The sequence below is a fragment of the Erythrolamprus reginae genome, chromosome 9 (assembly GCF_031021105.1).
Source record: "Erythrolamprus reginae isolate rEryReg1 chromosome 9, rEryReg1.hap1, whole genome shotgun sequence".
Classification (NCBI taxonomy): domain Eukaryota; kingdom Metazoa; phylum Chordata; class Lepidosauria; order Squamata; family Dipsadidae; genus Erythrolamprus; species Erythrolamprus reginae.
In genome coordinates this window covers 49,062,751-49,087,997 of record NC_091958.1, presented here as the reverse complement: position 1 = coordinate 49,087,997, position 25,247 = coordinate 49,062,751, and the positions used below count along the sequence as shown (strand labels likewise).

The 25,247-nt window shown below is 43.7% G+C and overlaps 1 protein-coding gene across 3 annotated transcripts in view; it reads right to left on the bottom strand.

Annotated features, from left to right (window-relative positions):
* Positions 1-645: 645 nt before the first annotated feature.
* The window catches only part of VPS35L (VPS35 endosomal protein sorting factor like), an 81,164-nt gene continuing 56,562 nt past the window's right edge, over positions 646-25,247 (bottom strand). For all 3 annotated transcript variants that reach the window (XM_070761156.1, XM_070761157.1, XM_070761155.1), the window contains exons 24-31: positions 24,823-24,921; positions 19,929-20,006; positions 18,714-18,828; positions 12,645-12,784; positions 9,341-9,506; positions 7,883-8,001; positions 2,703-2,849; positions 646-1,001 (exon numbers count right to left, since the gene is read on the bottom strand). In XM_070761156.1, coding sequence (XP_070617257.1) covers positions 903-1,001; positions 2,703-2,849; positions 7,883-8,001; positions 9,341-9,506; positions 12,645-12,784; positions 18,714-18,828; positions 19,929-20,006; positions 24,823-24,921 — 963 coding nt within the window. In that variant the 3' untranslated portion in view covers positions 646-902. The remainder of the gene's footprint in view (positions 1,002-2,702; positions 2,850-7,882; positions 8,002-9,340; positions 9,507-12,644; positions 12,785-18,713; positions 18,829-19,928; positions 20,007-24,822; positions 24,922-25,247) is intronic.

Here is a 25,247-nt window from a genome sequence, read left to right as displayed (position 1 = left end):
CCAAACCTTCCCCTATGTCACTCACAAACATATTAAAAAGAATAGGACCCAGAACAGACCCTTGTGGCACACCGCTTGTAACCTGTCTCTGCTCAGAATACTCGCCATTAACAATAACTCTCTGATGTCTACGCTTCAGCCAGCTGCAAATCCATTGAACTATCCAGGGATTAAGTCCAATCTTCACTAATTTATCTATCAGCTTTTTATGTGGAACCGTATCAAAGGCTTTGCTGAAGTCCAGATAGGCAATATCCACTGCAGCATATAATAGTTTGACTCCCTCTTCTTTAGGGCAGCCCCTCAAATATTGGAAGGCTGCAATCCTGTCTCCCCTAGTCCTTTCTTTACATTAAACTAAACATAACATTTGGGATAGACATACTTTGCAGGGGCTTTCCCAAATGTTAAACATTTTCTCAAATTGTGCTTTCTTGACTAGATGGTTTCAAAGCACACACTTGAAAGACATCAAATAATTCTAGCTTATCCTTTTTCCTAAAGCTGGTAAATACCGCCTCTCTCTTTCGCCTTGCCAACCCAAATCATCGTCTTTCCTTTCCTTTGCAAGTCCGCCAAATTCGGATTTAAAAGTTATTTTTTCCACTCCGCGATGATTAAGATAATATTTCACTGACCCCAACATTAACATTAAAGTCAACGTTTAATGATGAACAGCTGCGTGGTGGGGAAACAACCTCGGTTTGGGTTGTGTGTGTTTTTATTTTTTTTACAAAAATGACGGCCTTTCTCTTCTCCGAGTAAATCTATCGTGCGCCAGGGGACCTTTTAAAGGGAAAAAAAAATATTGAACTCTGCTCACACCCTATGAAGCAGCTTGGGAGTTGAAAGGGCTTGGAGAATTATCTTTCCGGGGATGTAATTGCCCAGTTCCACATCCATTAGGTTCTTGACTGCAAAGGCAGCCGTAGTGTCAGCTCTGCAAAGTGGTTGAGCTCAGGATGTTTACTCTGCAGCTTGATGTATTCCAATGTTTTGACCTAGAAAAGGAGGAAAAAAGCACTGTGAACGTTGAAATTGTTATGCATCCCTGCTTCAGCCCTAAAGGGTGTTTTTAAGGTCCAGTGATTCAGGCATGAAATTATTACGCAGATTTCTTCTCCCCCCCCCCCCCCAAAAAAAAACAACAAAACTTGGTGGCTGGGTTAGGTGAAAGGCTACAACAGGAGGAAAATAATAATAATAATAATAATAATAATAATAATAATAATAATAATAATGTTTGTTTATGTTTATTTAGATTTGTATGCCGCCCCTCTCCGCAGACTCGGGGCGGCTCACAACAAAGTGCAAAAAATACAATTTATAACAAATCTAAATTTCTACTAAAAACATTTAAAAACCCCATTTCTAAACACACATACATACACACATACCATTCATAAATTGTATATGCCCGGGGGAGATGTCTCAGTTCCCCCATGCCTGGTGACACAGGTGGGTCTTAAGGAGCTTGCGAAAGGCAAGGAGAGTAGGGGCAGTTCTAATAATAATAATAATAATAATAATAATAATAATAATAATAATAATAATAATAATTATTATTATTATTATTATTATTATTATTTATTGGATTTGTATGCCGCCCATCTCCGCAGACTCGGGGCGGCTAACAACAATAATAAACACAACATGTACAATCCAATAATAAAAAACAACTAAAAACCCCTATTATAAAACCAAACATACACACAGACATACCATGCATAACTTGTAATGGCCTAGGGGGAAGAGCTATCTCAACTCCCCCATGCCTGGTGGTATAAATGAGTCTTGAGTAGTTTACGAAAGACAGGGAGGGTGGGGGCAGTTCTAATCTCCGGGGGGGAGTTGGTTCCAGAGGGCCAGGGCCGCCACAGAGAAGACTCTTCCCCTGGGGCCCGCTCACTGTGTCAAATTAAGGGCTGTTTTATGAAATAAAGAGACTTATATACCGCTTCACGCTGCTTTTAAATCCCTCTTTGAGCGGTTTATAAAGTCAGCCTATTGCCCCCAACATCTCGGAAGAACTATTTATGGGACCGCCTGCTGCCGCATACCTCCTGGAGACCAATAAGAGCACACAAGTTGGCCTCCTCCGGGACCCATTGATGAAGCAGTGCAGGTTGGTGGGACCACAGGGGAGGGCCTTCTCTGTGGCCGCCCCAGCTCTATGGAACCAACTCTTCCCCCCCCCCCCCCCCGATGACTGGCCTTCCATAAAGCCATGAAGACCTGGTTTTGCCAGCAGGCCTGGCGGGGCCATGAACTAACAACTGACATGGCCACACTATATTAATGGTAAGTATGTATGTATGGGATTATGACTGTTTTATAATTAATGGGGGTTTTTTTAATACAGGGTTTTTATACTTTTAGATTATATTCGACTTCTTTTTATTCTTTTGTATCTTTTTGTATTTCTATTTATATTATTATTGTAAGCTGCCCCGAGTCCTTCAGGATTGTGCGGCAGAGAAGTCAAATGAATGAATGAATGAATGAAGGAAGGAAGGAAGGAAGAAAGAAAGAAAGAAAGAAAGAAAGAAAGAAAGAAAGAAAGAAAGAAAGAAAGAAATAAAAAGGTAGAATCAACCTTGAGCCGGTCAGGATTGAACATTCTAACCACTGCACAACCACGACTCCTTCCTCGTCAACATCTCCCAGATCTTATATGGCGGTGGAGTTCCGCCTCTCCTTACTGTGGTTTTGGTGTCCGCAAACCCATGTTTCTGAGCCAGGTTCCACAGGTTGACGGCCAGCTGGTTGAGTTTGTTGTTCCGCAGATCGGCGTGAGCCAAGAGGCTATTGAAGAAGCCGAGGGCCAGGTGGCTTTGACGCTTCAGAGTCTGCCAATGATAAGAAAAAGATTGGTTAGCAATACAGTGGTGCCTCTACTTACGAACTTAATTTGTTCCATGAGCAGGTTCTTAAGTAGAAAAGTTTGTAAGAAGAAGCCATTTTTCCCATAGGAATCAATGAAAAAGCAAATAATGCATGCGATTGGGGAAACCACAGGGAGGGTGGAGGCCCTGTTTCCTCCCAAGAGATTCCTAGAGAGGCCCCACGGAGGCTTCTCCCCGCCTTTTCCGGCCCTGTTTCCTCCCAGGAGATTCCTAGAGAGGCCCCATGGAGGCTTCTCCCCACCTTTTCCGGCCCTGTTTCCTCCCAGGAGATTCCTAGAGAGGCCCCATGGAGGCTTTTTCCCTCCTTTTCCGGCCCTGTTTCCTACAGTTTAGCTGACAGGATCTGGAGGAGGCCAACTCTGTGTGCTCTAATTATTCTCCTGGAGGTATGTGGCCCTTCCACAATCTCTTGCCATTGGGCATAAAAATGTAATGAAGAAATCCAGGCACATTAACCATTGGAAGAGGGACCTTGTAGGTCATTTTAGTCCAAAGTGTAAGAGAAGTCAAAAATGTAAAACGAGAAGGGATGGGTTGGTTGCCTAGTCTTGCAATCGTGCTTGCTAAATTTTGGGGAAATTATTATTATTATTATTATTATTATTATTATTATTATTATTAGTAGTAGTAGTAGTAGTAGTAGTAGTAGTATTTATTGGATTTGTATGCCGCCCCTCTCCGTAGACTCGGGGCAGCTAACAACAGTAATAAAAAACATCATGCAAATCCAATACTAAAAACAACTAAAATAGCCTTATTATAAAACTAAACATCCATATAACAAACAATTATTATTATTATTATTATTATTATTATTATTATTATTATTAATTGGATTTGTATGCCGCCCCTCTCCATAGACTTGGGGCGGCTAACAACAGTAGTACAAAACAGCATGTAAATCCAATACTAAAACAAAAAACCCTTATTTGTAAAACCAAACATACATACAAACAGACATACCGTGCATAAATTGTAAAGGCCTAGGGGGAAAGAATATCTCAGTTCCCCCATGCCTGATGGCAGAGGTGGGTTTTAAGGAGCTTACGAAAGGCGAGGAGGGTGGGGGCAATTCTAATCTCCGGGGGGAGTTGGTTCCAGAGGGCCGGGGCCGCCACAGAGAAGGCTCTTCCCCTGGGGCCTGCCAAACGACATTGTTTTGTTGACGGGACCCAGAGAAGGCCAACTCTGTGGGACCTAACCGGTCGCTGGGATTCGTGCAGCAGAAGGCGGTCTCGTAGATACCCTGGTCCGGTGCCATGGCAAACTCAACCGAGCACCCAGGTGGAAGACCGAGTCCTCTTTCTGAACTCTTCCCCCTTATGTCAAGAAGTGCCTTTCCCTGAAACAAAGCTTGCAAACAAAATCGGGAAGTCCTCAGCTGAGAGTTGCCAGCCATGTCCTTGAGCCCTGACATCAGTCGGAATAAAAACCTATTTCTTAGAGAGGAGTTGGTGAGACGATCACGGTTGACCTACCCCATCAATTAATGTGTTTCATACTTCACTGGAACTCTCTTTAAACTCAGCCAGCCTTAACAGCCGCCCAGGGGGTGAGTGATAACTACAGAAGCAGACAGCGGGGAAACAAAGGCTGCCAAAATGAAGTCAGCTGGACTGCTGCCCTGTGCTCTACGTGGGGGGGCTGCCATTGAAGACTGTTTGGAAGCGAGATCTGGTCCAGAGAGTGTCGACGGAAGTACAGGAAACCCTTGACTTATTTATTATTATTTATTTATTGTATAAATGAATATGGCATTTGGTGCAGAATGCAGCTGCGAGAGCTATCATGGGCTTTCCTAAATACGCCCATCAACACTCCGCAGTCTGCATTGGTTGCCGATCAGTTTCCGGTCACAATTCAAAGTGTTGGTTATGACCTATAAAGCCCTTCATGGCACCGGACCAGAATGTCTCCAGGACCGCCTTCTGCCGCACGAATCCCAGCGACCAGTTAGGTCCCACAGAGTTGGCCTTCTCCGGGTCCCGTCGACTAAACAATGTCGTTTGGCGGGACCCAGGGGAAGAGCCTTCTGTGTGGCGGCCCCGACCCTTTGGAACCAACTCTCCCCAGATGTCAGAGTTGCCCCCACCCTCCTTGCCTTTCATAAGCTCCTTAAAACCCACCTCTGTCGTCAGGCATGGGGGAATTGAGACTTTCCCTCCCCCTAGGCTTATAAAATTTATGCATGGTATGTCAGTATGTATGATTGGTTTCTAAATTGGGGTTTTAAATTAACTTAAATATTAGATTTGTTTACATTGTATTATTATTGCTGTGAGCCGCCCCGAGTCTGCGGAGAGGGGCGGCATACAAATCTGATTAATAAATAATAAATAAATTACCCTATTCAACCAATCCTGGGCAAGCGGCATTGATCCCCTTAAGAGTTTCTGGGTGGAATTCTCAAAATTCAGAAATCTGTCCATAGACCATCTAATTTATACTAGCTTCCCCAATCCTGGTCAATTTCTAGGTTTGTGGACTTCAATCCCCAGAATTCTCATCAATAAACATGCCAGGCAGCGGAATTCTGGGATTCGAAATCTACATAATGTTCTGCCGGGCTCTCTGGTAGGAGCCTCCCGAAAATTCAAGGGTACAAATTTCAGACACACACACACACGTTTGAAAATTCAAAACAATGTTCTTTATCACAAAAGTCAAAATAAACTAAGCACTCTTTTTGTATTGCAAAGAGCACTCTTCCCAGAACAACCGGGTAGTCTGTACAATTTCCTTCAAGCAGTCATTAAGTACTTAGCCAGCAGCTGTGAAGAAACTTCATACCCCTTCTTCTTCCAACGAAGTGAAACACACACATACACACATGTTGCTCTGCTTTGGTTTCAAAGGCGTGAAAAAGCAACAAAATCCAGCACACAACATCAAACTGACACCTGCCAGACCACCATCCCACAACAACAAATGGACAACCCTACCACCTCAAACCAAGAATAGGAAAGCATGCCCCTTACTTCCTCTAACCACCCCAAAACCAATCCCCAACACAAGACCAATCTCAAATGTAAACTATTAAATGCTAGAAGTTTAGTCAACAAGACATCTGAATTCCTCCTTCTACTCAACACCTCCAACTTTGATATAATTTTTATATGCGAAACATGGCTAAATGCTTCCTACCCAGACTCCATTATCACATCAAAAAACTACCATGTTTTCCGCTCAGACCGTGAATCCCGCAGAGGAGGCGGAGTAGCTATATTCTACAAAAAATCGCTGAACCTAAAAATCCTCAAAGTTGCACAGGATTTATTGGTACCTGAAACTATTGTCTGTGATTTATCACTAAATACCACAATTCGCTTCATACTCTGGTAAAGAGCCCTGGACTACGACATCGAACATGCTAACAAGATTCCTGATGAACTGTGAAGAGATATTCTTTCACAATAGCCAAACCCACATGCTGCTATTTATAGCAGCAACCCTAATTACTGGAGCCCCACCCAAACACAGGTGGCCTCCCTTATTTCCTGTAATATGTTCTTACTTGGTCACTTCTACGCATAATTCTGCGCTTGCGTGGGTCCAAAATGTCATCATCTGAAGCTATAGAAGATAAGGAAGATTGACTGCCTGGGCTGTGTGCCAAGCCCTCCTCTGCCGAGTCACTCCCACCTTCTTCTTCCTCCGAGGAAACTAAACTCTGAACTGACTCTGTTAGCAATAACATAGAAACATAGAAACATAGAAGACTGACGGCAGAAAAAGATCCCATGGTCCATCTAGTCTGCCCTTTTACTATTTCCTGTATTTTATCTTACAATGGATATATGTTTATCCCAGGCATGTTTAAATTCGGTTACTGTGGATTTACCAACCACGTCTGCTGGAAGTTTGTTCCAAGGATCTACTACTCTTTCAGTAAAATAATACTTTCTCATGTTGCCTTTGATCTTTCCCCCAACTAACTTCAGATTGTGTCCCCTTGTTCTTGTGTTCACTTTCCTGTTAAAAACACTTCCCTCCTGAACCCTATTTAACCCTTTAACATATTTAAATGTTTCGATCATGTCTCCCCTTTTCCTTCTGTCTTCCAGACTGTACAGATTGAGTTCATGAAGTCTTTCCTGATACGTTTTATACTTCAGACCTTCCACCATTCTTGTAGCCCGTCTTTGGACCCGTTCAATTTTGTCAATATCTTTTTGTAGGTGAGGTCTCCAGAACTGAACACAGTACTCCAAATGTGGTCTCACCAGCGCTCTATATAAGGGGATCACAATCTCCCTCTTCCTGCTTGTTATACCTCTAGCTATGCAGCCAAGCATCCTACTTGCCTTTCCTACTGCCCGACCACACTGCTCACCCATTTTGAGACTGTCAGAAATCACTACCCCTAAATCCTTCTCTTCTGAAGTTTTTGCTAACACAGAACTGCCAATGCAATACTCAGATTTAGGATTCCTTTTCCCCAAGTGCATTATTTTACATTTGGAAACATTAAACTGCAGTTTCCATTGCTTTGACCATTTATCTAGTAACGCTAAACCATTTACCATATTACAGGCCTGTGACATGTTGAAGTTTCCCCTGCATCCACCTCCCCATTCCCTGGGGCAGGAGCTGGGCCAGAGCCAACCACAACACATAACAGGACGTTGCCATGGGTGTGAAGTACTCACTGCCTTATACAGTGGTGAGAGAAAGTTGTGAATCCTTTAGAACAGGGGTCCCACAAGCTTGGCAGCTTTAAATCCAGCGGACTTCAACTCCCATAATTCTTGGAGGTTAAATTCCGCCAAGGTTAAATGTTGCCAAGGTTGGAGACCTCTGTTTATGAACTTTCCGTATCCTGTACTTCAGAGACTTACAACTTGGCTTAGTCAAGTTTTACGGGCAAGAGATTCTGATTAACCAACACAAATCAGGGCTCCACGTCCAGCTAGAGAGACAAAAGCGGGAGAAAAAGATTTATTTTTCAGTACGGAGCTCCAAACGCTCATCCTCACCTCATCTTTTCCAAGATTCTTCAAATGCTCCAAGATTTGGCTTATCACCGTTTCACACAATCTGCTCGTTTCTGCCAAAAATTTCGTGTCCCCGCCATACAAGGTATCGTTAGATTCAACTGGGGGAGAAAAGATTAAATACGGAAAGGGAGGACAATAAGAATTTAGAAGGAACAGGAAAATTGGTCTAGATTAAAACATTCATTCATTCATTCATTCATTCATTCATTCATTCATTTATTGGATTTGTATGCCGCCCCTCTCCAGAGACTCGGGGTGGCTAACAGCGACAATAGAACAGTGTACAATAGTAATTTGGTATTCGAAATGATTAAAAATCCATTAATATAAAAACCAAACATACATACATACATACCATGCATAGAATTGTAAAGGCCTAGGGGGAAAGAGGATCTCAATTCCCCCATGCCTGGCGGCAGAGGTGGGTTTTAAGTTGTTTACGAAAGGCAAGGAGGGTGGGGGCAGTTCTAATCTCTGGGGGGAGTTGGTTCCAGAGGGCCGGGGCCGCCACAGAGAAGGCTCTTTCCCTGGGTCCCGCCAGGCGACATTGCTTAGTTGGCGGGACCCGGAGAAGATCTACTCTGCGGGACCTAACTGGTCACATTTAGTATACAAAGTTGAAAGATAGTAAGTGTGTTAATTAATTATAGTATATTTTACTGAAGAGTAATAACGTATTATTAAAGTGATAGATCTATAATACACCAAAAATGAGAATGTAACAATGCTAAACGATACGAATAACTGCATGAAATATTCTTTGAAAAAGGAAAAGAAAGATATAAATAAGATCTTGACAGTCAAGAGAGAAAAGGGAGCTTTCTCTCCTATTTTTAACCAAGTGAATTTTTGTATGTTTTTGTCCTTTTTCTTTTATTTTTCTTTCTTCTCTTTCTTTGTTTATTGTAGCCATGTTGTTTTCTTTGATTCAAATGCACATTTGTAAATACAAGGCTTGTTTACTTTGCTTTTAACTAATAAAAATATATTTTTAAAAAAGAATTTAGAAGGCTAACTATTGATTGATTGATTGATTGATTGATTGATTGGATTTGTATGCCGTGGGTGGGTTTTAAGGAGCTTACGAAAGGCAAGGAGGGTGGGGGAAAATCTCCAGGGGGGAGTTGGTTCCAGAGGGCCGGGGCTGCCACAGAGAAGGCTTTTCCCCTGGGCCCCGCCAAACGACATTGTTTTGTTGATTGGACCCGGAGAAGGCCCTCTCTGTGGGACCTAACCGGTCGCTGGGATTCATGCGGCAGAAGGCGTTATATACTTATTTATCAGGTTTATTTCAGGTTGTTATATACAAATAACAACCTGAAATAAACCTGATAAATAAGAATTTAGAAGCATAACTGTATCTAAGATTGTTTTAAAAAATGAAGTAAATCTGAGCACCCTTCTGCTACCGTCTCCCTGTTTATCCTTCTTTCTCACCTTTGTCTATGTGATAGAGGTAGGTCTCCTGACTCATCGCAGATAGAAGGTGCACCACGTTGGTGTAGATTTTGACTTTGTCGTCACTGTTATCTTCCCAAGTGTAATCCTGGATAACGTTGAGCAGACCTCGCATGAGGAACAGCACACCTTGCTCAGGATGGTCCTAGGGGAGACAGACAGGTGAGAAACTAATACACATGTTAAGGGAGGGAGCTCTTTCACTAAACACGGCTGCCTTAAAAGTTTTATATCAGAGGATTGGAGACTAAGCCTTAGAATTCAACACAGAGGGAGACACGGATAAGCTGTGTTGGTCTGAGTTGAGTCACTGTCTTGAACATCTTCCAGCAACAGCATATAGCTCTTCCAAGGACATTCCAAATAGGGAATCCAGAATTTATTTATTGATTGATTGATTGAGTGATTTGATTTGATTTGATTTGTATGCCGCCTCTCTCCGAAGACTCGGGGCGGCTAACAGCAATAATAAGACAGCATATAATAATAATCCAATACTAAAAACAATTAAAAACCCATTATAATAAAAGCCAAACAGACATACATACAGACATATCATGCATAAAATTGTAACGGCCTAGGGGGAAAGAGTATCTCAGTTCCCCCATGCCTGGCGGCAGAGGTGGGTTTTAAGTAGCTTACGAAAGGCAAGGAGGGTGGGGGCAATTCTAATCTCTGGGGGGAGTTGGTTCCAGAGGGCCTGGGCCGCCACAGAGAAGGCTCTTTTCCTGGGTCCCGCCAAGTGGCATTGTTTAGTTGACGGGACCCGGAGAAGACCCACTCTGTGGGACCTAACTTGTCGCTGGGATTCGTGCAGCAGAAGGCAGTCCTGGAGATAATCTGATCCGGTGCCATGAAGGGCTTTATAGGTCATAACCAACACTTTGAATTGTGACCGGAAACTGATCGACAACCAATGCAGACTGCGGAGTGTTGGTGTAACAAGGGCATATTTGGAAAAGCCTATGATTGCTCTCGCAGCTGCATTCTGCACGATCTGAAGTTTCCGAACACTTTTCAAAGGTAGCCCCATGTAGAGAGCATTACAGTAGTCGAGCCTCGAGGTGATGAGGGCATGAGGGACTGTGAGCAGTGACCCCCGGTCCAAATAGGGCCGCAACTGGTGCACCAGGCGAACCTGGGCAAACACCCGCCTCGCCACAGCCGAAAGATGTTTCTTTAATGTGAGCTGTGGATCGAGGAGGACGCCCAAGTTGCGGACCCTCTCTGAGGGGGTCAATAATCCCCCCCCAGGGTTATGGACGGACAGATGGAATTGTCCTTGGGAGGCAGGACCCACAGCCACTCCGCCTTGTCTGGGTTGAGTTTGCTCTCTGAGCTTGGTTGTTTCCTCCAGACATTTCATTACCCAGCTAGAAAACATCATCAGTCTTAGAAAGGATTGAGGTTGCTCAAGGTTGAAGCACGGGGCCCTTGGTGCTCTCTGAATTTGGTTGTTATCTCGCAGACGTTTCATTACCCAACTAGGTAACATTGTCAGTGCTAGAAGTGAGTGGAGTGCAGAGTGGGGAGGAGGAGGATTACCGTGGGGTCCTCGGTGCACCCTGAGCTTGATTGTTTCCTTGCAGCTGTTTCCTTATCCAACTAACTATTTTATGTATGCTGAGAGCATATGCACCAAGACAAATTCCTTGTGTGTCCAATCACACTTGGCCAATAAAATTCTATTCTATTCTATTCTATTCTATTCTAAGTAACATTATCAGTGCATTGATGGTATTACTCACTGCTCACAGTCACTCATGCCCTCATCACCTCGAGGCTCGACTACTGTAACGCACTCTACATGGGGCTACCTTTGAAAAGTGTTTGGAAACTTCAGGTCGTGCAGAATGCAGCTGCGAGAGCAATCATGGACTTTCCCAAATATGCCCATGTCACACCAACACTCCGCAGTCTGCATTGGTTGTCAATCAGTTTCCGGTCACAATTCAAAGTGTTGGTTATGACCTATAAAGCCCTTCATGGCACCGGACCAGAATATCTCCGGGACCGTCTTCTGCCGCACGAATCCCAGCGACCGGTTAGGTCCCATAGAGTTGGCCTTCTCCGGGTCCCGTCGACTAAACAATGTCGTTTGGCGGGACCCAGGAGAAGAGCCTTCTCTGTGGCGGCCCCGACCCTCTGGAACCAGCTCCCCCCGGAGATTAGAACTGCCCCCACCCTCCTTGCCTTTTGTAAAGTTATTAAGACCCATCTCTGCCGTCAGGCATGGGGGAACTGAGACATCTCCCCCGGGCCTATACAGTTTATACATGGTATGTTTGTATGTTTGTTTGCTTTTAATAATGGGGTTTTTTAGTGTTTTTTAAAATTATTAGATTTGTTTTTACATTGTTCTTGTTATTGTTGTGAGCCGCCCCGAGTCTACGGAGAAGGGCGGCATACAAATCTAATAAATAAATTACCTGGGTCGGTTGGGTACCCCAGTTGGGTATCATCCACCTAAACCCCGTGCTAAAACTTTTGATTTTTGCTTTCTGATCATTACTCCAAAAGCGTAATTGGCCTTTGCACGGTCCGAAGCAGAACAACTCTGCTTTATTGTTGAATCAATTGTTTATTGAGTGAATGTTAATTGAATCTTTTAATTTTTAATTTTTCAAATTATTATGAATTGGATCAAATTGTTTAATTGTGTATTCCTTAGGTTAGGTTAGGTTTATTGGATTTATATGCCGCCCCTCTCCGCAAACTCGGGGCGGCTCACAACAATGTTTGTTGTGAGCCGCCCCGAGTCCACGGAGAGGGGTGGCATACAAACTCAATCAATCAATCAATCAATCAATAATAAACTCACTGTCAAACTCACTCACAAACTTCTCACGTTGCTTCTGATCTTTCCCCCAACTAACCTCAGATTGTGTCCCCTTGTTCTTGTGTTCACTTTCCTCTTAATAACACTTCCCTCCTGAACCTTATTTAAGCCTCTAACATATTTAAGTGTTTCGATCATGTCCCCCCTTTTCCTTCTGTCCTCCAGACCAGTGTTTCCCAACCTTGGCAACTTGAAGACATCTGGACTTCAACTCCCAGAATTCCCCAGCCAGCATTCGCTGGCTGGGGAATTCTGGGAGTTGAAGTCCAAATCTCTTCAAGTTGCCAAGGTTGGGAAACACTGCTCCAGACTATACAGAGATAGACTTCTATCTCACTAGATTTCTCCCAGAGGGGAGGAAAAGGGTCTTGTCTGAGCAGCTGGGCCAACCTGCAGCTGGCCATCACCAATGGTGCTACTAGCCTCCTTATCTACTCCACTTACAGGAACGATTAACAACGTTGAGAAGAAGTTGCAGAGGAATTCCAGGAGGTAGGCGTCCGAAGGCCGCAGTTTCCCATCTATGTTGATCATCTTGGGTACCTCGGGAACAAGACTGATGGCTGCTCTGAAAAAGGCATCCGCTATAAAGAGATCATAGTTGGGGGTGGGGGATATCTCATTAGCAGATCGACCTTAGATCAATCAACATGCCTGTTATTAAAAATGGGTTACAATAGTAGAAACAACATAGAAGATTGATGGCAGAAAAAGACCTAGTGGTCCATCTGGTCTGCCCTTATACTATTTCCTGTATTTTATCTTAGGGTGGATATATGTTTATCCCAGGCATGTTTAAATTCAATAACTGTGGATTTACCAACCACGTCTGCTGGAAGTTTGTTCCAAGCATCTACGACTCTTTCAGTAAAACAATGTTTTCTCACGTTGCTTCTGATCTTTCCCCCAACTAACCTCAGTTTTTTCCCGAACGCCATCACTCTACTAAACAAATAATTCCCTCAACACTGTCAGACTTTCTACTAAATCTGCACTTCTATTCTACTAGTTTTTCTCATCATTCCTTTCACCCATTTCCTCCCATGTTGACTGTATGACTGTAACTTGTTGCTTATATCCTAAGATTTTTATTAATATTGCTTCTTCATTGCTTATTTGACCCCTATGACAATCATTAAGTGTTGTACCACATGATTCTTGACAAATGTATATTTTATTTTATGTACGTTGAGAGCATATGCACCAAGACACATTCCTTGTGTGTCCAATCACACTTGACCAATAAAAATTCTATTCTATTCTATTCTATTGTGCCCCCCTGTTCTTGTGTTCACTTTCCTATTAAAAACACTTCCCTCCTGAGCCTTATTTAACCCTTTCACATATTTATTCATTAATTTTTTTAAAAAATTATTTACATATAAATGACACAGACACACAAATTATATACAGAAAAAACCCCAGAGATATAGTATACATATTTAAATGTTTCGATCACGTCCCCCCCTTTCCCTTCTGTCCTCCAGACTATACAGATTGAGTTCATTGAATCTTTCCTGATCAGTTTTATGCTTAAGACCTTCCACCATTTTTGTAGCCCGTCTTTGGACCCGTTTAATTTTATCAATATCTTTTTGTAGGTGAGGTCTCCAGAACTTAGATCGAACATAAACCAATCAACATGCCTGCTATTTAAAACGGGTTGCAATCAAAGGCCCAATGAACTGGGAGGAAATATCTTGCGCTCATTAAATTAATGGGGTGGGCCACTACTTATATCTTAAATTTCAGCCGCTCATTTCCCAGGAACAAAAGGCTTCATTGTCTTCCTAAAGATTCTTAAGGCAAAAGTCACAGAATGTATGAATTTCAAGACTTCCCTTGAAATTTATTGTGGTTTTAAAAATATGCACTGTCGATAGAGTCTAGACTACAATCACATTAGAGCAGTTTTTCCCAACCTTGGCAACTTGAAGATATTTGGACTTCAACTCCCAGAATTCCCCAGCCAGCAAATGCTGGCTGGGGAATTCTGGGAGTTGAAGTCCAGATCTCTTCAAGTTGCCAAGCTTGGGAAACACTGCATTAGAGGACAAATTCCACTTTACCATCGCGAAGAGAGGGAGGAATCCTATTTGCACACTACTAAGAATCTAATTCTGTAAACAAGAATATTTTGGGCTCTCTAAAATTATACGTCTCCCTTATCTCTTTTAAGTGTAGCTTTCATCAACTCACTTATCCCACCTCAGTTCACTTTGGGTTTAAAAATAACAATTAGGGACAAACATTTGTGTACAGCAGAGTTAATAACTTGCATGAAAGAACTCAAGTGTTTGTGTTACCGCTGAAGTCAAAACAACGCAATTAGCCTTTTGAAGACAGACGTCTGACTCAAGTCGCTACAAGCAAAAGTATGTAATGAAAAATCATCCTTTTATCCCAGGATAATTTCACTTTTTACATAAACCACAGGGCCTGCTTAGATCCAAAAATAATGGAAACTGTGGTAGAACTCCAGTTGAGGATCAAACCGTGATTGTTTTTCAAGGGGAGGCCAGGACGAGCTGCATACCAACGGAACCAAAAACGGTTCTGATCAAATTTGGTGAAATAGAAGGAGGGGAAGAAGGGTTTCTTCTGAAGATCGTTTTTCTCAGATAGGCAGAATATTCAATATAAGAGATTTAATATTACAATAAGGTAAAAATGACGTTTTGTTCCTTTCATCAAAATACAGATAGTCCTGACACTTCACTGTAACTTGCGATCTAGTTAAGGCACAGTCGTGGATGACGTCATACCAAATGGCTAAGCCATGGGGCTACATTTGAAAAGTGTTCGGAAACTTCAGGTCGTGCAGAATGCAGCTGCGAGAGCAATCATGGGCTTTCCTAAATACGCCCATGTTACACCAACACTCCGCAGTCTGCATTGGTTGCCGATCAATTTCCGGTCACAATTCAAAGTGTTGGTCATCACCTATAAAGCCCTTCATGGCACCGGACCAGAATACCTCCGGGACCGCCTTCTGCCGCCCGAATCCCAGCAACCAGTTAGGTCCCACAGAGTTGGCCTTCTCCGGGTCCCGTCAACTAAACAATGTCGTTTGGCAGGACCCAGGGGAAGAGCCTTCTCTGTGGCAGGCCCGACCCTTTGGAACCAACTCCCCCCAGATATCAGAGTTGCCCCCACCCTCCTTGCCTTTCGTAAGCTCCTTAAAACCCACCTCTGTCGTCAGGCATGGGGGAATTGAGACTTTCCCTCCCCATAGGCTTATAAAAATTTATGCATGGTATGTTAGTATATATGACTGGTTTCTAAATTGGGGTTTTAAATTAACTTGAATATTAGATTTGTTTACATTGTATTATTGCTGCTGTTAGCTGCCCCGAGTCTGCGGAGAGTGGCAGCATACAAATCTGATTAATAAATAATAATAATAATAATAATGATGATGATGATGATAATAATAATAATGATAATAATGATGATGATGATGATGATGATAATAATAATAATAATAATAATAATAATAATAATAATAATAATATTGGTAGCCGAGGAAGCAAGTTGCCAGAATTAGGCTCATTTTTGCTTGACTCCTTTTTTTGTTTTACATGATTTTCCCCTGATTTTTAAACATTTTAATACAGTTTGGGGTTTCCCCCCCCCTGATTTATTCCATTTTTTTTCACGAATTCCCTAATAATTCCCTGATATTTCCTAAACTTCCGATTTCCCTGATAATTCCCTGATTTCCCTGTTTTCTAAGTTTGCTGGATAGAAATGGATATAAAACCAAATAACCAGGATTGGATTGCAAAACTCCAGATGACCCTGGACAGCATTGCAGGGTGGAAAAGAGGATAGAATTCAGAATCCCCTTCCCGAAGAACATCTACTCTTTCCAAAGCTAATTCCTGCTGTCTTTAGAATTATTTTTAGTCCTCCCAACCTCCTGCAAAGACGAGGGCAAGTGAAGATTCTTTGGAGCAAACAAACTTGCACCCACGAATTATCAAGGAGGGAACGACAACAACAAAGCCATCACAGCTGGCGGGTGCTGAAAAGTGACTTCACGCTGGTTTGTCTACAAATAAATACAAAACGTCCCTCCCTGACTACAGCTATTGTTTTTAAAAATGCGCCTGGATGGTACAGTCAGCTTTACTTTAAACCCTTCTGTTCTCATGATGCCCGGCCAAAGGACGCCTAAACAAAAGGAAGCCACAGCTTTGCAGAAAGGGCTTAGTCAGAGTCCAACATCAGCTTGTTTGTCTTTACAGCTGGAATTTGCTCGTAAAATGCGCAATGCTGACAACATTTGTTATCGGCTTGAATAGGGCAGGATCCGATTCTCTTTTGCAAAGGCCGGGAACCATCTAAATTATGCACAAAATCCTGGGGCCTCTTTGTCCATCTCTCATCACAACACAACCCGGATTCTAAGAGAGGGAACAAATCATTTTTTAAAAAATAATAATAATAATATTGAACTGAAATCTTTTGTTTTTCTTCCAAGAATTCAAACCCTCCAGTTTGGAGCCTTGCTTTCTATCGAAAACAAACCCTGCTTTGTCCATTCTTTGAATATCTCCCTTTCAGACGAGATAAAGGGGATAAAGTATTACCTTTGGGTTGTTTCCCATAATATTTGCAGGTTTATTGTGTTCCCCCTAAATATTTTTGCAGCTTTTTGAAAAAAGAATCAGCAGGGGAGAGAAACACGATAGGCTGTTACAACAGAAGATGTTTTGCGCTGCTTTTGAATGGACAAGGGCATGAGAAACTTTAGAGGAAGTAGAGCAGGGATGGTGAACTTTTTCCCCCCTTAGGTGGGGAATTCAATGCCCCCCCCTCCACTGCGCATGTGTGTGACCCTCCCCATGGTGCTGCACCCCACACATGCGCGCAGACCCCCATTTCCTGCCTTCTGGTGGGCCCACTAGGCCTGTTTTCTGCCCTCTCTAGGCTCCAGCAGTGATTCTGAACCTTTCTAATGCCACGACCCCTTAATACAGTTCCTCATGTTGTGGTGACCCCCAACCATAAGTCCAGCGCCAATTCTCCCAACAGAGCTTTAAGCTGATTGGCAGGAAGGTCAGAGGGACACTCCCACTGTAAACGCCTGATTGGTGGGATTGTAAAAATAGATTCCAAGGCGCCAGAATAGAATCCAGACATCTTTGTGATTCCAAAGAATGGCTCATGCTATTTTGGAGGGGATTTTTCCCTGCTGCGTATTAATACATATTGATTAATATATATTGATATTGATCAAATTGAACAGATCCAAAGACAGGCTAGAAAAATGGTGGAAGGTCTTAAGCATAAAACTTATCAGGAAAGACTTCACGAACTCAATCTGTCTAGTCTGGAGGACAGAAGGCAAAGGGGGGTATGATAGAAACATTTAAATATGTTGAAGGATTAAATAAGGTTCAGGATAGGAGAGTGAACCCAAGAACAAGGGAGCACAATCTAAGGTTAGTTGGGGTGAAAGATCAGAAGCAACGTGAGAAGATACTATTTTACTGAAAGAGTAATAGATGCTTGGAACAAACTTCCAGCAGATGTGGTTGGTCAATCCACAGGAACTGAATTTAAACATGCCTGGGATAAACGTCTATCCATCCTAAGATAAAATACAGGAAATAGTACACGGGCAGACTAGGTGGACCATGAGGTCTTTTTCTGCCATCAATCTTCTATGTTTCTATGCGACTAGAGAGATGCTACGATGGTCATAGGTGTGAGGACCAGTCGTAAGTCACTTTTTTCCATGCCATTGTTAAAGAATCATTGTTAAGTCGCAGACCACTTATATTAGTAGAACTGTTTTCACCCACATATTCCCTCTGTAAAATGTCTCTTCTGCCAAAGAATATTTCTCTACCAAAGGGAAGATTTAGAAATCTGAGCAAGTATTTTTAGTTTGGCCTCTCTAACCTCTGAAATGAACAACAATAACAACGACGCCTTAAAAAAACCTAATCGCCCACAATATCATATGCTGCAACGTCCTGCCTGTCGGCGACTACTTCAGCTTCAACCACAACAACACAAGAGCACGGAACAGATTTAAACTTCATATTAACCGCTCCAAACTTGACTGTAAAAAATATGACTTCAGTAACCGAGTTGTCGAAGCGTGGAACTCATTGCCGGACTCCGTAGTGTCATCCCCAAACCCCCAACACTTTACCCTTAGATTATCCACGGTTGACCTATCCAGATTCCTAAGAGGTCAGTAAGGGGCGAGTACAAGTGCACTAGAGTGCCTTCCGTCCCCTGTCCTATTGCTCTCCTATATCTCCTATACCTTTCTTCTATTCCTATATCTCTTCTTCTATTCTTTCATTGATATGTTCTATTACTATATCTTCTTTTCTATTATTTCTTAAATATATTTTACTATGAGTATCTCCTCTATAACCTTCATCACGTATTTTACTATGTGTATATAGATAAAACCCTTGTGTATTGGATAGATAGATAGATAGATAGATAGATAGATAGATAGATAGATAGATAGATAGATAAATTTACCTTGTGAAAGGCACTGATTAGCCAGAGCTACTTGTCCAGAGTGCAGGTATAAATTGAGACGGGTAAAAATGCCGGTCAGCGATGGGATCGTTATGAAGCAGAAGGCAACACAAGCCTAAAATTAGGAAAGGACAGTTTCTGAAGATCAACCACAACCAGCTTTCTGAGATTCAGACTTTAATGTTAACCCTACGAACAGTATTTTTTAAACATTTTATTCATTGAGTTTATGTGCCGCCCACCTCACTCTGCAAAGCCACTCTTTATTTTTACCTATAATGCAATAAAAACAACATAGCCTTATATTTAATGTACGGTAATTGTTGTGGTTAGCTCTGGCCCAGCTCCTGCCCCAAGGACTGTGGATGTGGGGGAGACATCTATATGCTGCAGGCCTGTTTTTCCCCACTCGTGGAATCTGCTGATGAAGGCTCCTCTGACCAAGAAGACATGAGTGACAGGGAGGAGGAAAGTGTGGCAGACAGCTCAGAAGGAGATCAATTATCTAGCTCCTCCTTGGATTCGGAGCAAGAGTTAATGATACAGCCACGCATGCGGAGAGCGATGCATAGGCAACAACAACTGAGAGATTATTATCAAAGAAAATGAGGCCACCTGTGGTTGGGTGGGGCTGTGGTCATTAGTGAGGCTGCTATAAATAGCAGCCTGTGGGTTTGGCCATTGTGGAGGATTATCTGATCATTGTGTTTCGTGCCTGCTTTACTGACTTTGACCTTTTGGGTGCTGATTTTTCCCCGCTTTGAAACTAAACCAGAGCAAAGTGTGTTTCACTTTGTGAAAGAAGAAGGACTGTGAATTGCCTCATGGCTGCAAGCTAAGTATCACAGAACTGATAAGGGACTTGTACAAATTACTAGTTTGTTTGGAGACAAGGGCCCTTTGCTTGTGAATTTTCATTATAAAGAACATTGTTTTGAATTTTCAAATGTGTGTGTGTGTCTGAAATTTCTACCTGTGAATTTTTGGGAGGAATCTACCAAAGAGCCCGACAGAACAGGTAATAAATGTATAGTATAATATAATATAGGATAAACAAGGAACCTGTTGGTGGAAGTTTCTGCAGGTCTTTTAAAATGTGGATTCAGTCATTGGAGAAGATGTAAATCAAACTGAGAACTTTCCACTTGCAAGGAATCACCAAGCCAAGATTTACAGCTAACTCTCAACCACCAATTGTTCCATGTCTGGACTTACCCTGACAAAGGCTGCAGTTTTCCTGGAATGATTCCCTTTCATTACTTTTCTGGTTTCCATCGCCAGCTGATTCACGCTCTGTTTTAGAAGAGAAGGTTACCGACGTGTACAACTCTTCAACCACTTACGGACTTGGTAGTGTCTTAACTGCCCAAGCCACTTCTAGAGAAACAGAGAGCAAACCCCACTCCCTTCTAGCACTGATGATGTTACTTAGTTGGGTAATGAAATGTCTGCTGAAAACACTCAAGCTCAGAGAACACCAAAGACCCCTCATGTCAACCTCCCTGAGCTACAAAAAAGTTTCCTTTATCAATACCAAGAGCACTTCGTGGGATAGTGCTAGCTTAATAAGATTCAGAAAGGAAGGAGCCAATAACTTCAAAAATATGCTACGACATGCAAGATAGACAAGATGTGTTTCATTCTTTAGGGGAAAAAATCATAAACCTCTACAAGGATAGAGCAAACACACAGGGAGCTGAAACAGGGGTGCAATTTAGCAAGTCCTAACATGTTCTACAGCAGTGTTTCCCAACCTTAGCAACTTGAAGATATTTGGACTCAACTCCCAGAATTCCCCAGCCAGCAAATGCTGGCTGTGGAATTCTGGGAGTTGAAGTCCAATATCTTCAAGTTGCCAAGGTTGGGAAACACTGTTCTAGAGAACCGGTAGCGAAAAGTTTGAGTAGTTCGGGGGGCCCCAGCCCTCTGGAATCAGCTCCCCCCAGAGATTTGCACTGCCCCCACCCTCCTCGCCTTCCGCAAGAGTCCTGAGACTCATTTATGCTGCCAGGCTTGGGGCGAATAGATCTTGCCCCCTGGCCAACGAATGGCTGTTGTCTGAATGTGCATAATTAATTTTAACATATCTAGGGTTTTTAGATTGTTTGTTTAGTGTAAATAATTGGATTTATCTATTGCATTCTGTTGCTTTTTATATGTGTAAGCTGCCCCAAAATCTTGGAGAGGGGTGGCATATAAATCAAATCAATAAATAAGTAGGTAGGTAGGTAGGTAGGTAAGTAAGTAAGTAAGTAAGTAAGTAAGTAAGTAAGTAAGTAAGTAAGTAAGTAAGTAAGTAAGTAAATAAATAAATAAATAAGTGGGTGAGTGAGTGAGTGAGTGAGTGAGTGAGTGAGTAAATAAGATAAAAAAAATAAAATAAAATAAAATAAATAAAATAAATAAAATAAAATAAGGTTGCTGCTACTCAATGCCAGGTCGGTGGTAAATAAAGCTCTCCTCATCCGGGATCTGATCCTGGATGAGGAGGCCGACCTGGCATGTGTAACTGAAACCTGGCTGGGCCCAGAGGGAGGAGTTCCTCTCTCTGAAATTTGCCCAGCCGGGTTTCAGATATGGCATCAACCTCGACCCCGGGGAAGGGGGGGAGGAGTGGCTATTATAGCCAGGGAGAGCCTTTGCCTGCGTAGACTCGTTGCTCCGGAGATTGCGGGTTGTGAGTCCCTCCTGGTGAAGTTGGACCTAGGGGTTCAGGTGGGCTTGTTTCTCACGTACCTGCCTCCCAGCTGCGTGGCACAAGCCCTACCTGTGCTGCTCGAGGAGGTAGCCGGGCTGGCGGTGGGGTTCCCTAGACTTATTGTCTTGGGAGACCTCAACCTGCCGTCGCTCGGCGAATCCTCTGGATTGGCACAGGAGTTCATGGCCACCATGACAGCCATGGACCTGACCCAAGTAGTTCAGGGTCCGACTCATGAGGGGGGGCACTCACCCGACATGGTATTCCTCTCTGAGCAACTGAGTAATGGTCTGAGACTAAGGGGCTTAGAAGTGTTGCCTTTGTCATGGTCAGACCATTTTCTACTGCGGCTTGACTTCCTGGCTCCAATCCTCCCCCGCAGGGAGGCGGAACCAATTAAGATGTTCCGCCCCAGACGCCTGATGGATCCAGAAGGCTTTCAGAAGGCGCTTGGGGTTCTTCCAGATACACTCGTCCGCAGTCCGGCAGAGTCTCTGGCTGAGGCCTGGAACAAGGCGGCAGCAGAGGCCCTTGACCGTATTGCGCCGTTGCGACCTCTCCGTGGCGCTAGACCCCGTAGAGCTCCATGGTTCAACGAGGAGCTCCGGGAGTTGAAGCGCCAGAAGAGACGTCTAGAGAAGCGATGGAGGAAGAGTAAGTCCGAATCCGATCGAACACTTGTAAGAGCCTTTATTAAGACTTACAAAGTGGCGCTCAAGGCGGCAAGATGCGCGTATCATTCCGCCTTGATTGCATCAGCGGAATCCCGCCCGGCCGCTCTGTTTAGGGTGACCCGCTCCCTTCTTAATCAGGGGGGAGTTGGGGAGCCCTTACAGAGTAGTGCCGAGGACTTTAACACGTTTTTCGCTGATAAAATCGCTCGGATCCGGGCCGATCTCGACTCCAATTGTAAAACAGAGTCGACTGACAACGAGTCAGTCGAGGTGACTGGGGCTAAACGTCTTTGTCCATCTGTCTGGGAGGAGTTTGACTTGGTGACACCTGATGAAGTGGACAAGGCCATTGGAGCTGTGAGTTCTGCCACCTGTTCACTGGATCCGTGTCCCTCTTGGTTGGTTTCGGCCAGCCGAGAGGTGACACGGAGCTGGGCCCAGGAGATTACCAACGCTTCCTTGGGGAGGGGAGTCTTTCCAACACTCTATAAAGAAGCGCTCGTGCGCCCCCTCCTCAAGAAGCCCTCCCTGGACCCAGCCGTACTCAATAACTACCGTCCAGTCTCCAACCTTCCCTTCATGGGGAAGGTTGTCGAGAAGGTGGTGGCACTCCAGCTCCAGCGGTCCTTGGAAGAAGCCGATTATCTAGGTCCCCAGCAGTCGGGTTTCAGGCCCGGATACAGCACGGAAACTGCTTTGGTCGCGTTGATGGATGATCTCTGGCGGGCCCGGGACAGGGGCTTGTCCTCTGTCCTGGTGCTTCTTGACCTCTCAGCGGCTTTCGATACCATCGACCATGGTATCCTTCTGCGCCGGCTGGAGGGGTTGGGAGTGGGAGGCACTGTTCTCCAGTGGTTCTCCTCCTACCTCTCCGGTCGGTCGCAGTCGGTGTTAGTGGGGGGTCAGAGGTCGACCTCTAGGTTTCTCCCTTGTGGGGTGCCTCAGGGGTCGGTCCTCTCCCCCCTGCTATTTAACATCTACATGAAACCGCTGGGTGAGATCATCCAAGGGCATGGGGTGAGGTATCATCAATATGCCGATGATACCCAGTTATACATCTCCACCCCATGTCCAGTCAACGAAGCAGCGGAAGTGATGTGCCGGTGCCTGGAGGCTGTTGGGGCCTGGATGGGTGTCAACAAACTCAAACTCAATCCAGACAAGACGGAGTGGCTGTGGGTCTTGCCTCCCAAGGACAATTCCATCTGTCCGTCCATCACCCTGGGGGGAGAAACATTGACCCCCTCAGAGAGGGTTCGCAACTTGGGCGTCCTCCTCGATCCACAGCTCACATTAGAGAAACATCTTTCAGCTGTGGCGAGGGGGGCGTTTGCCCAGGTTCGCCTGGTGCATCAGTTGCGACCCTATTTGGACCGGGAGTCACTGCTCACAGTCACTCATGCCCTTATCACCTCGAGGCTCGACTACTGTAACGCTCTCTACATGGGGCTACCTTTGAAAAGTGTTCGGAAACTTCAGGTCGTGCAGAATGCAGCTGCGAGAGCAATCATGGGCTTTCCCAAATATGCCCATGTTACACCAACACTCCGCAGTCTGCATTGGTTGCCGATCAGTTTCCGGTCAGAATTCAAAGTGTTGGTTATGACCTATAAAGCCCTTCATGGCACTGGACCAGATTATCTCAGGAACCGCCTTCTGCCGCACGAATCCCAGCGGCCAGTTAGGTCCCACAGAGTGGGTCTTCTCCGGGTCCCGTCAACGAAACAATGCCACTTGGCGGGACCCAGGAGAAGAGCCTTCTCTGTGGCGGCCCCGACCCTCTGGAACCAACTCCCCCCAGAGATTAGAATTGCCCCTACCCTCCTTGCCTTTCGTAAGCTACTCAAAACCCACCTCTGCCGCCAGGCATGGGGGAATTAAGACCTCTTCTCCCCCTAGGCTGATACAACTGTATGTATGGTATGTTTGTACGTATGTTGGTTTTATACATTAGGGGGTTTTAAGTTAGTTTTTAGTATTGGATTTTTACTGTATATTGTTTATGACTGTTGTTAGCCGCCCCGAGTTTTCGGAGAGGGGCGGCATATAAATCCAATAAATGAAAAATGAAAAATGAAATGAAATAAATAAAATAAATAAAATAAATAAAATAAATAAAATAAATAAAATAAATAAAATAAATAAAATAAAATAATAAATAAAATAATAAATAAAATAAAATAAAACAAAACAAAACAACACAAAACAAAACAAAATAAGGAGAGGGGCGGCATACAAATCCAATAAATAAATATATAAATAAAATAAAATAAAATAATAAATAAAGTAAAATAAAATAAAACAAATAAAATAAAACAAAACAAAACAAAATAATAAAATAAAATAAAATAATTAAATAATAAACTGGTAGTGGAAATTTTGAGTAGTTCAGAGAACCGGCCAATACCACCTCTGGCTGCCCCCAGAATGGGGTGGGAGTGTGGATTTTGCAGTATCCTTCCCATACCCACCAAGCCACGCCCACAGAACTGGTAGGGAAAAATCCTGAATATCACCCCTGAGCGGCATATAAGTCTAAGTGCTATTGCTATTTATAGCAAACTACCTTCCAAAGTCTAATCTAACTCAGTGTCCAAACCGCTCCTGTTCAAACCTTGAGGTAGGTGACTTTGCAGGGCTGCGAGAAACGTCGGCAATGATAATACACAAAAAACCCAAGGAGCAAAACACCAGGACAGAACTGGGCCACTCATTTACCCATCAAAACTATGCTTACGTGGATGAGCTGGACCAACACAGGCTCCAAGTTGCAAAACATGGATCGGGCTTCCACGTAAAAATTTAGCTGTTGCTCAAAATCCCGGCCGAACGATACCTGGGATTAAAAAGATTCACAGGGAGAGAGGTGACCTCGGTGTCTGGTTACCCATTCTTTCCATTCTTTGTTTTTATTTATTTATTTTGAATTTTTATACATAATAAAAATACAGTGATCCCTCTATTATCGCGAGAGTTCCGTTCCAAGACCCCTCGCGATAATCGATTTTTCGCGATGTAGGGTTGCGGAAGTAAAAACACCATCTGCACATGCACGCCCTTTTTTTCTATGGCCGCGCATGCGTAGATGGTGGAGTTTGCGTTCCCCGCTGCCCACGCAAAGGGGAAACCCCGATTCGGCTCCTCGCTGCTGCTGCGCTACCG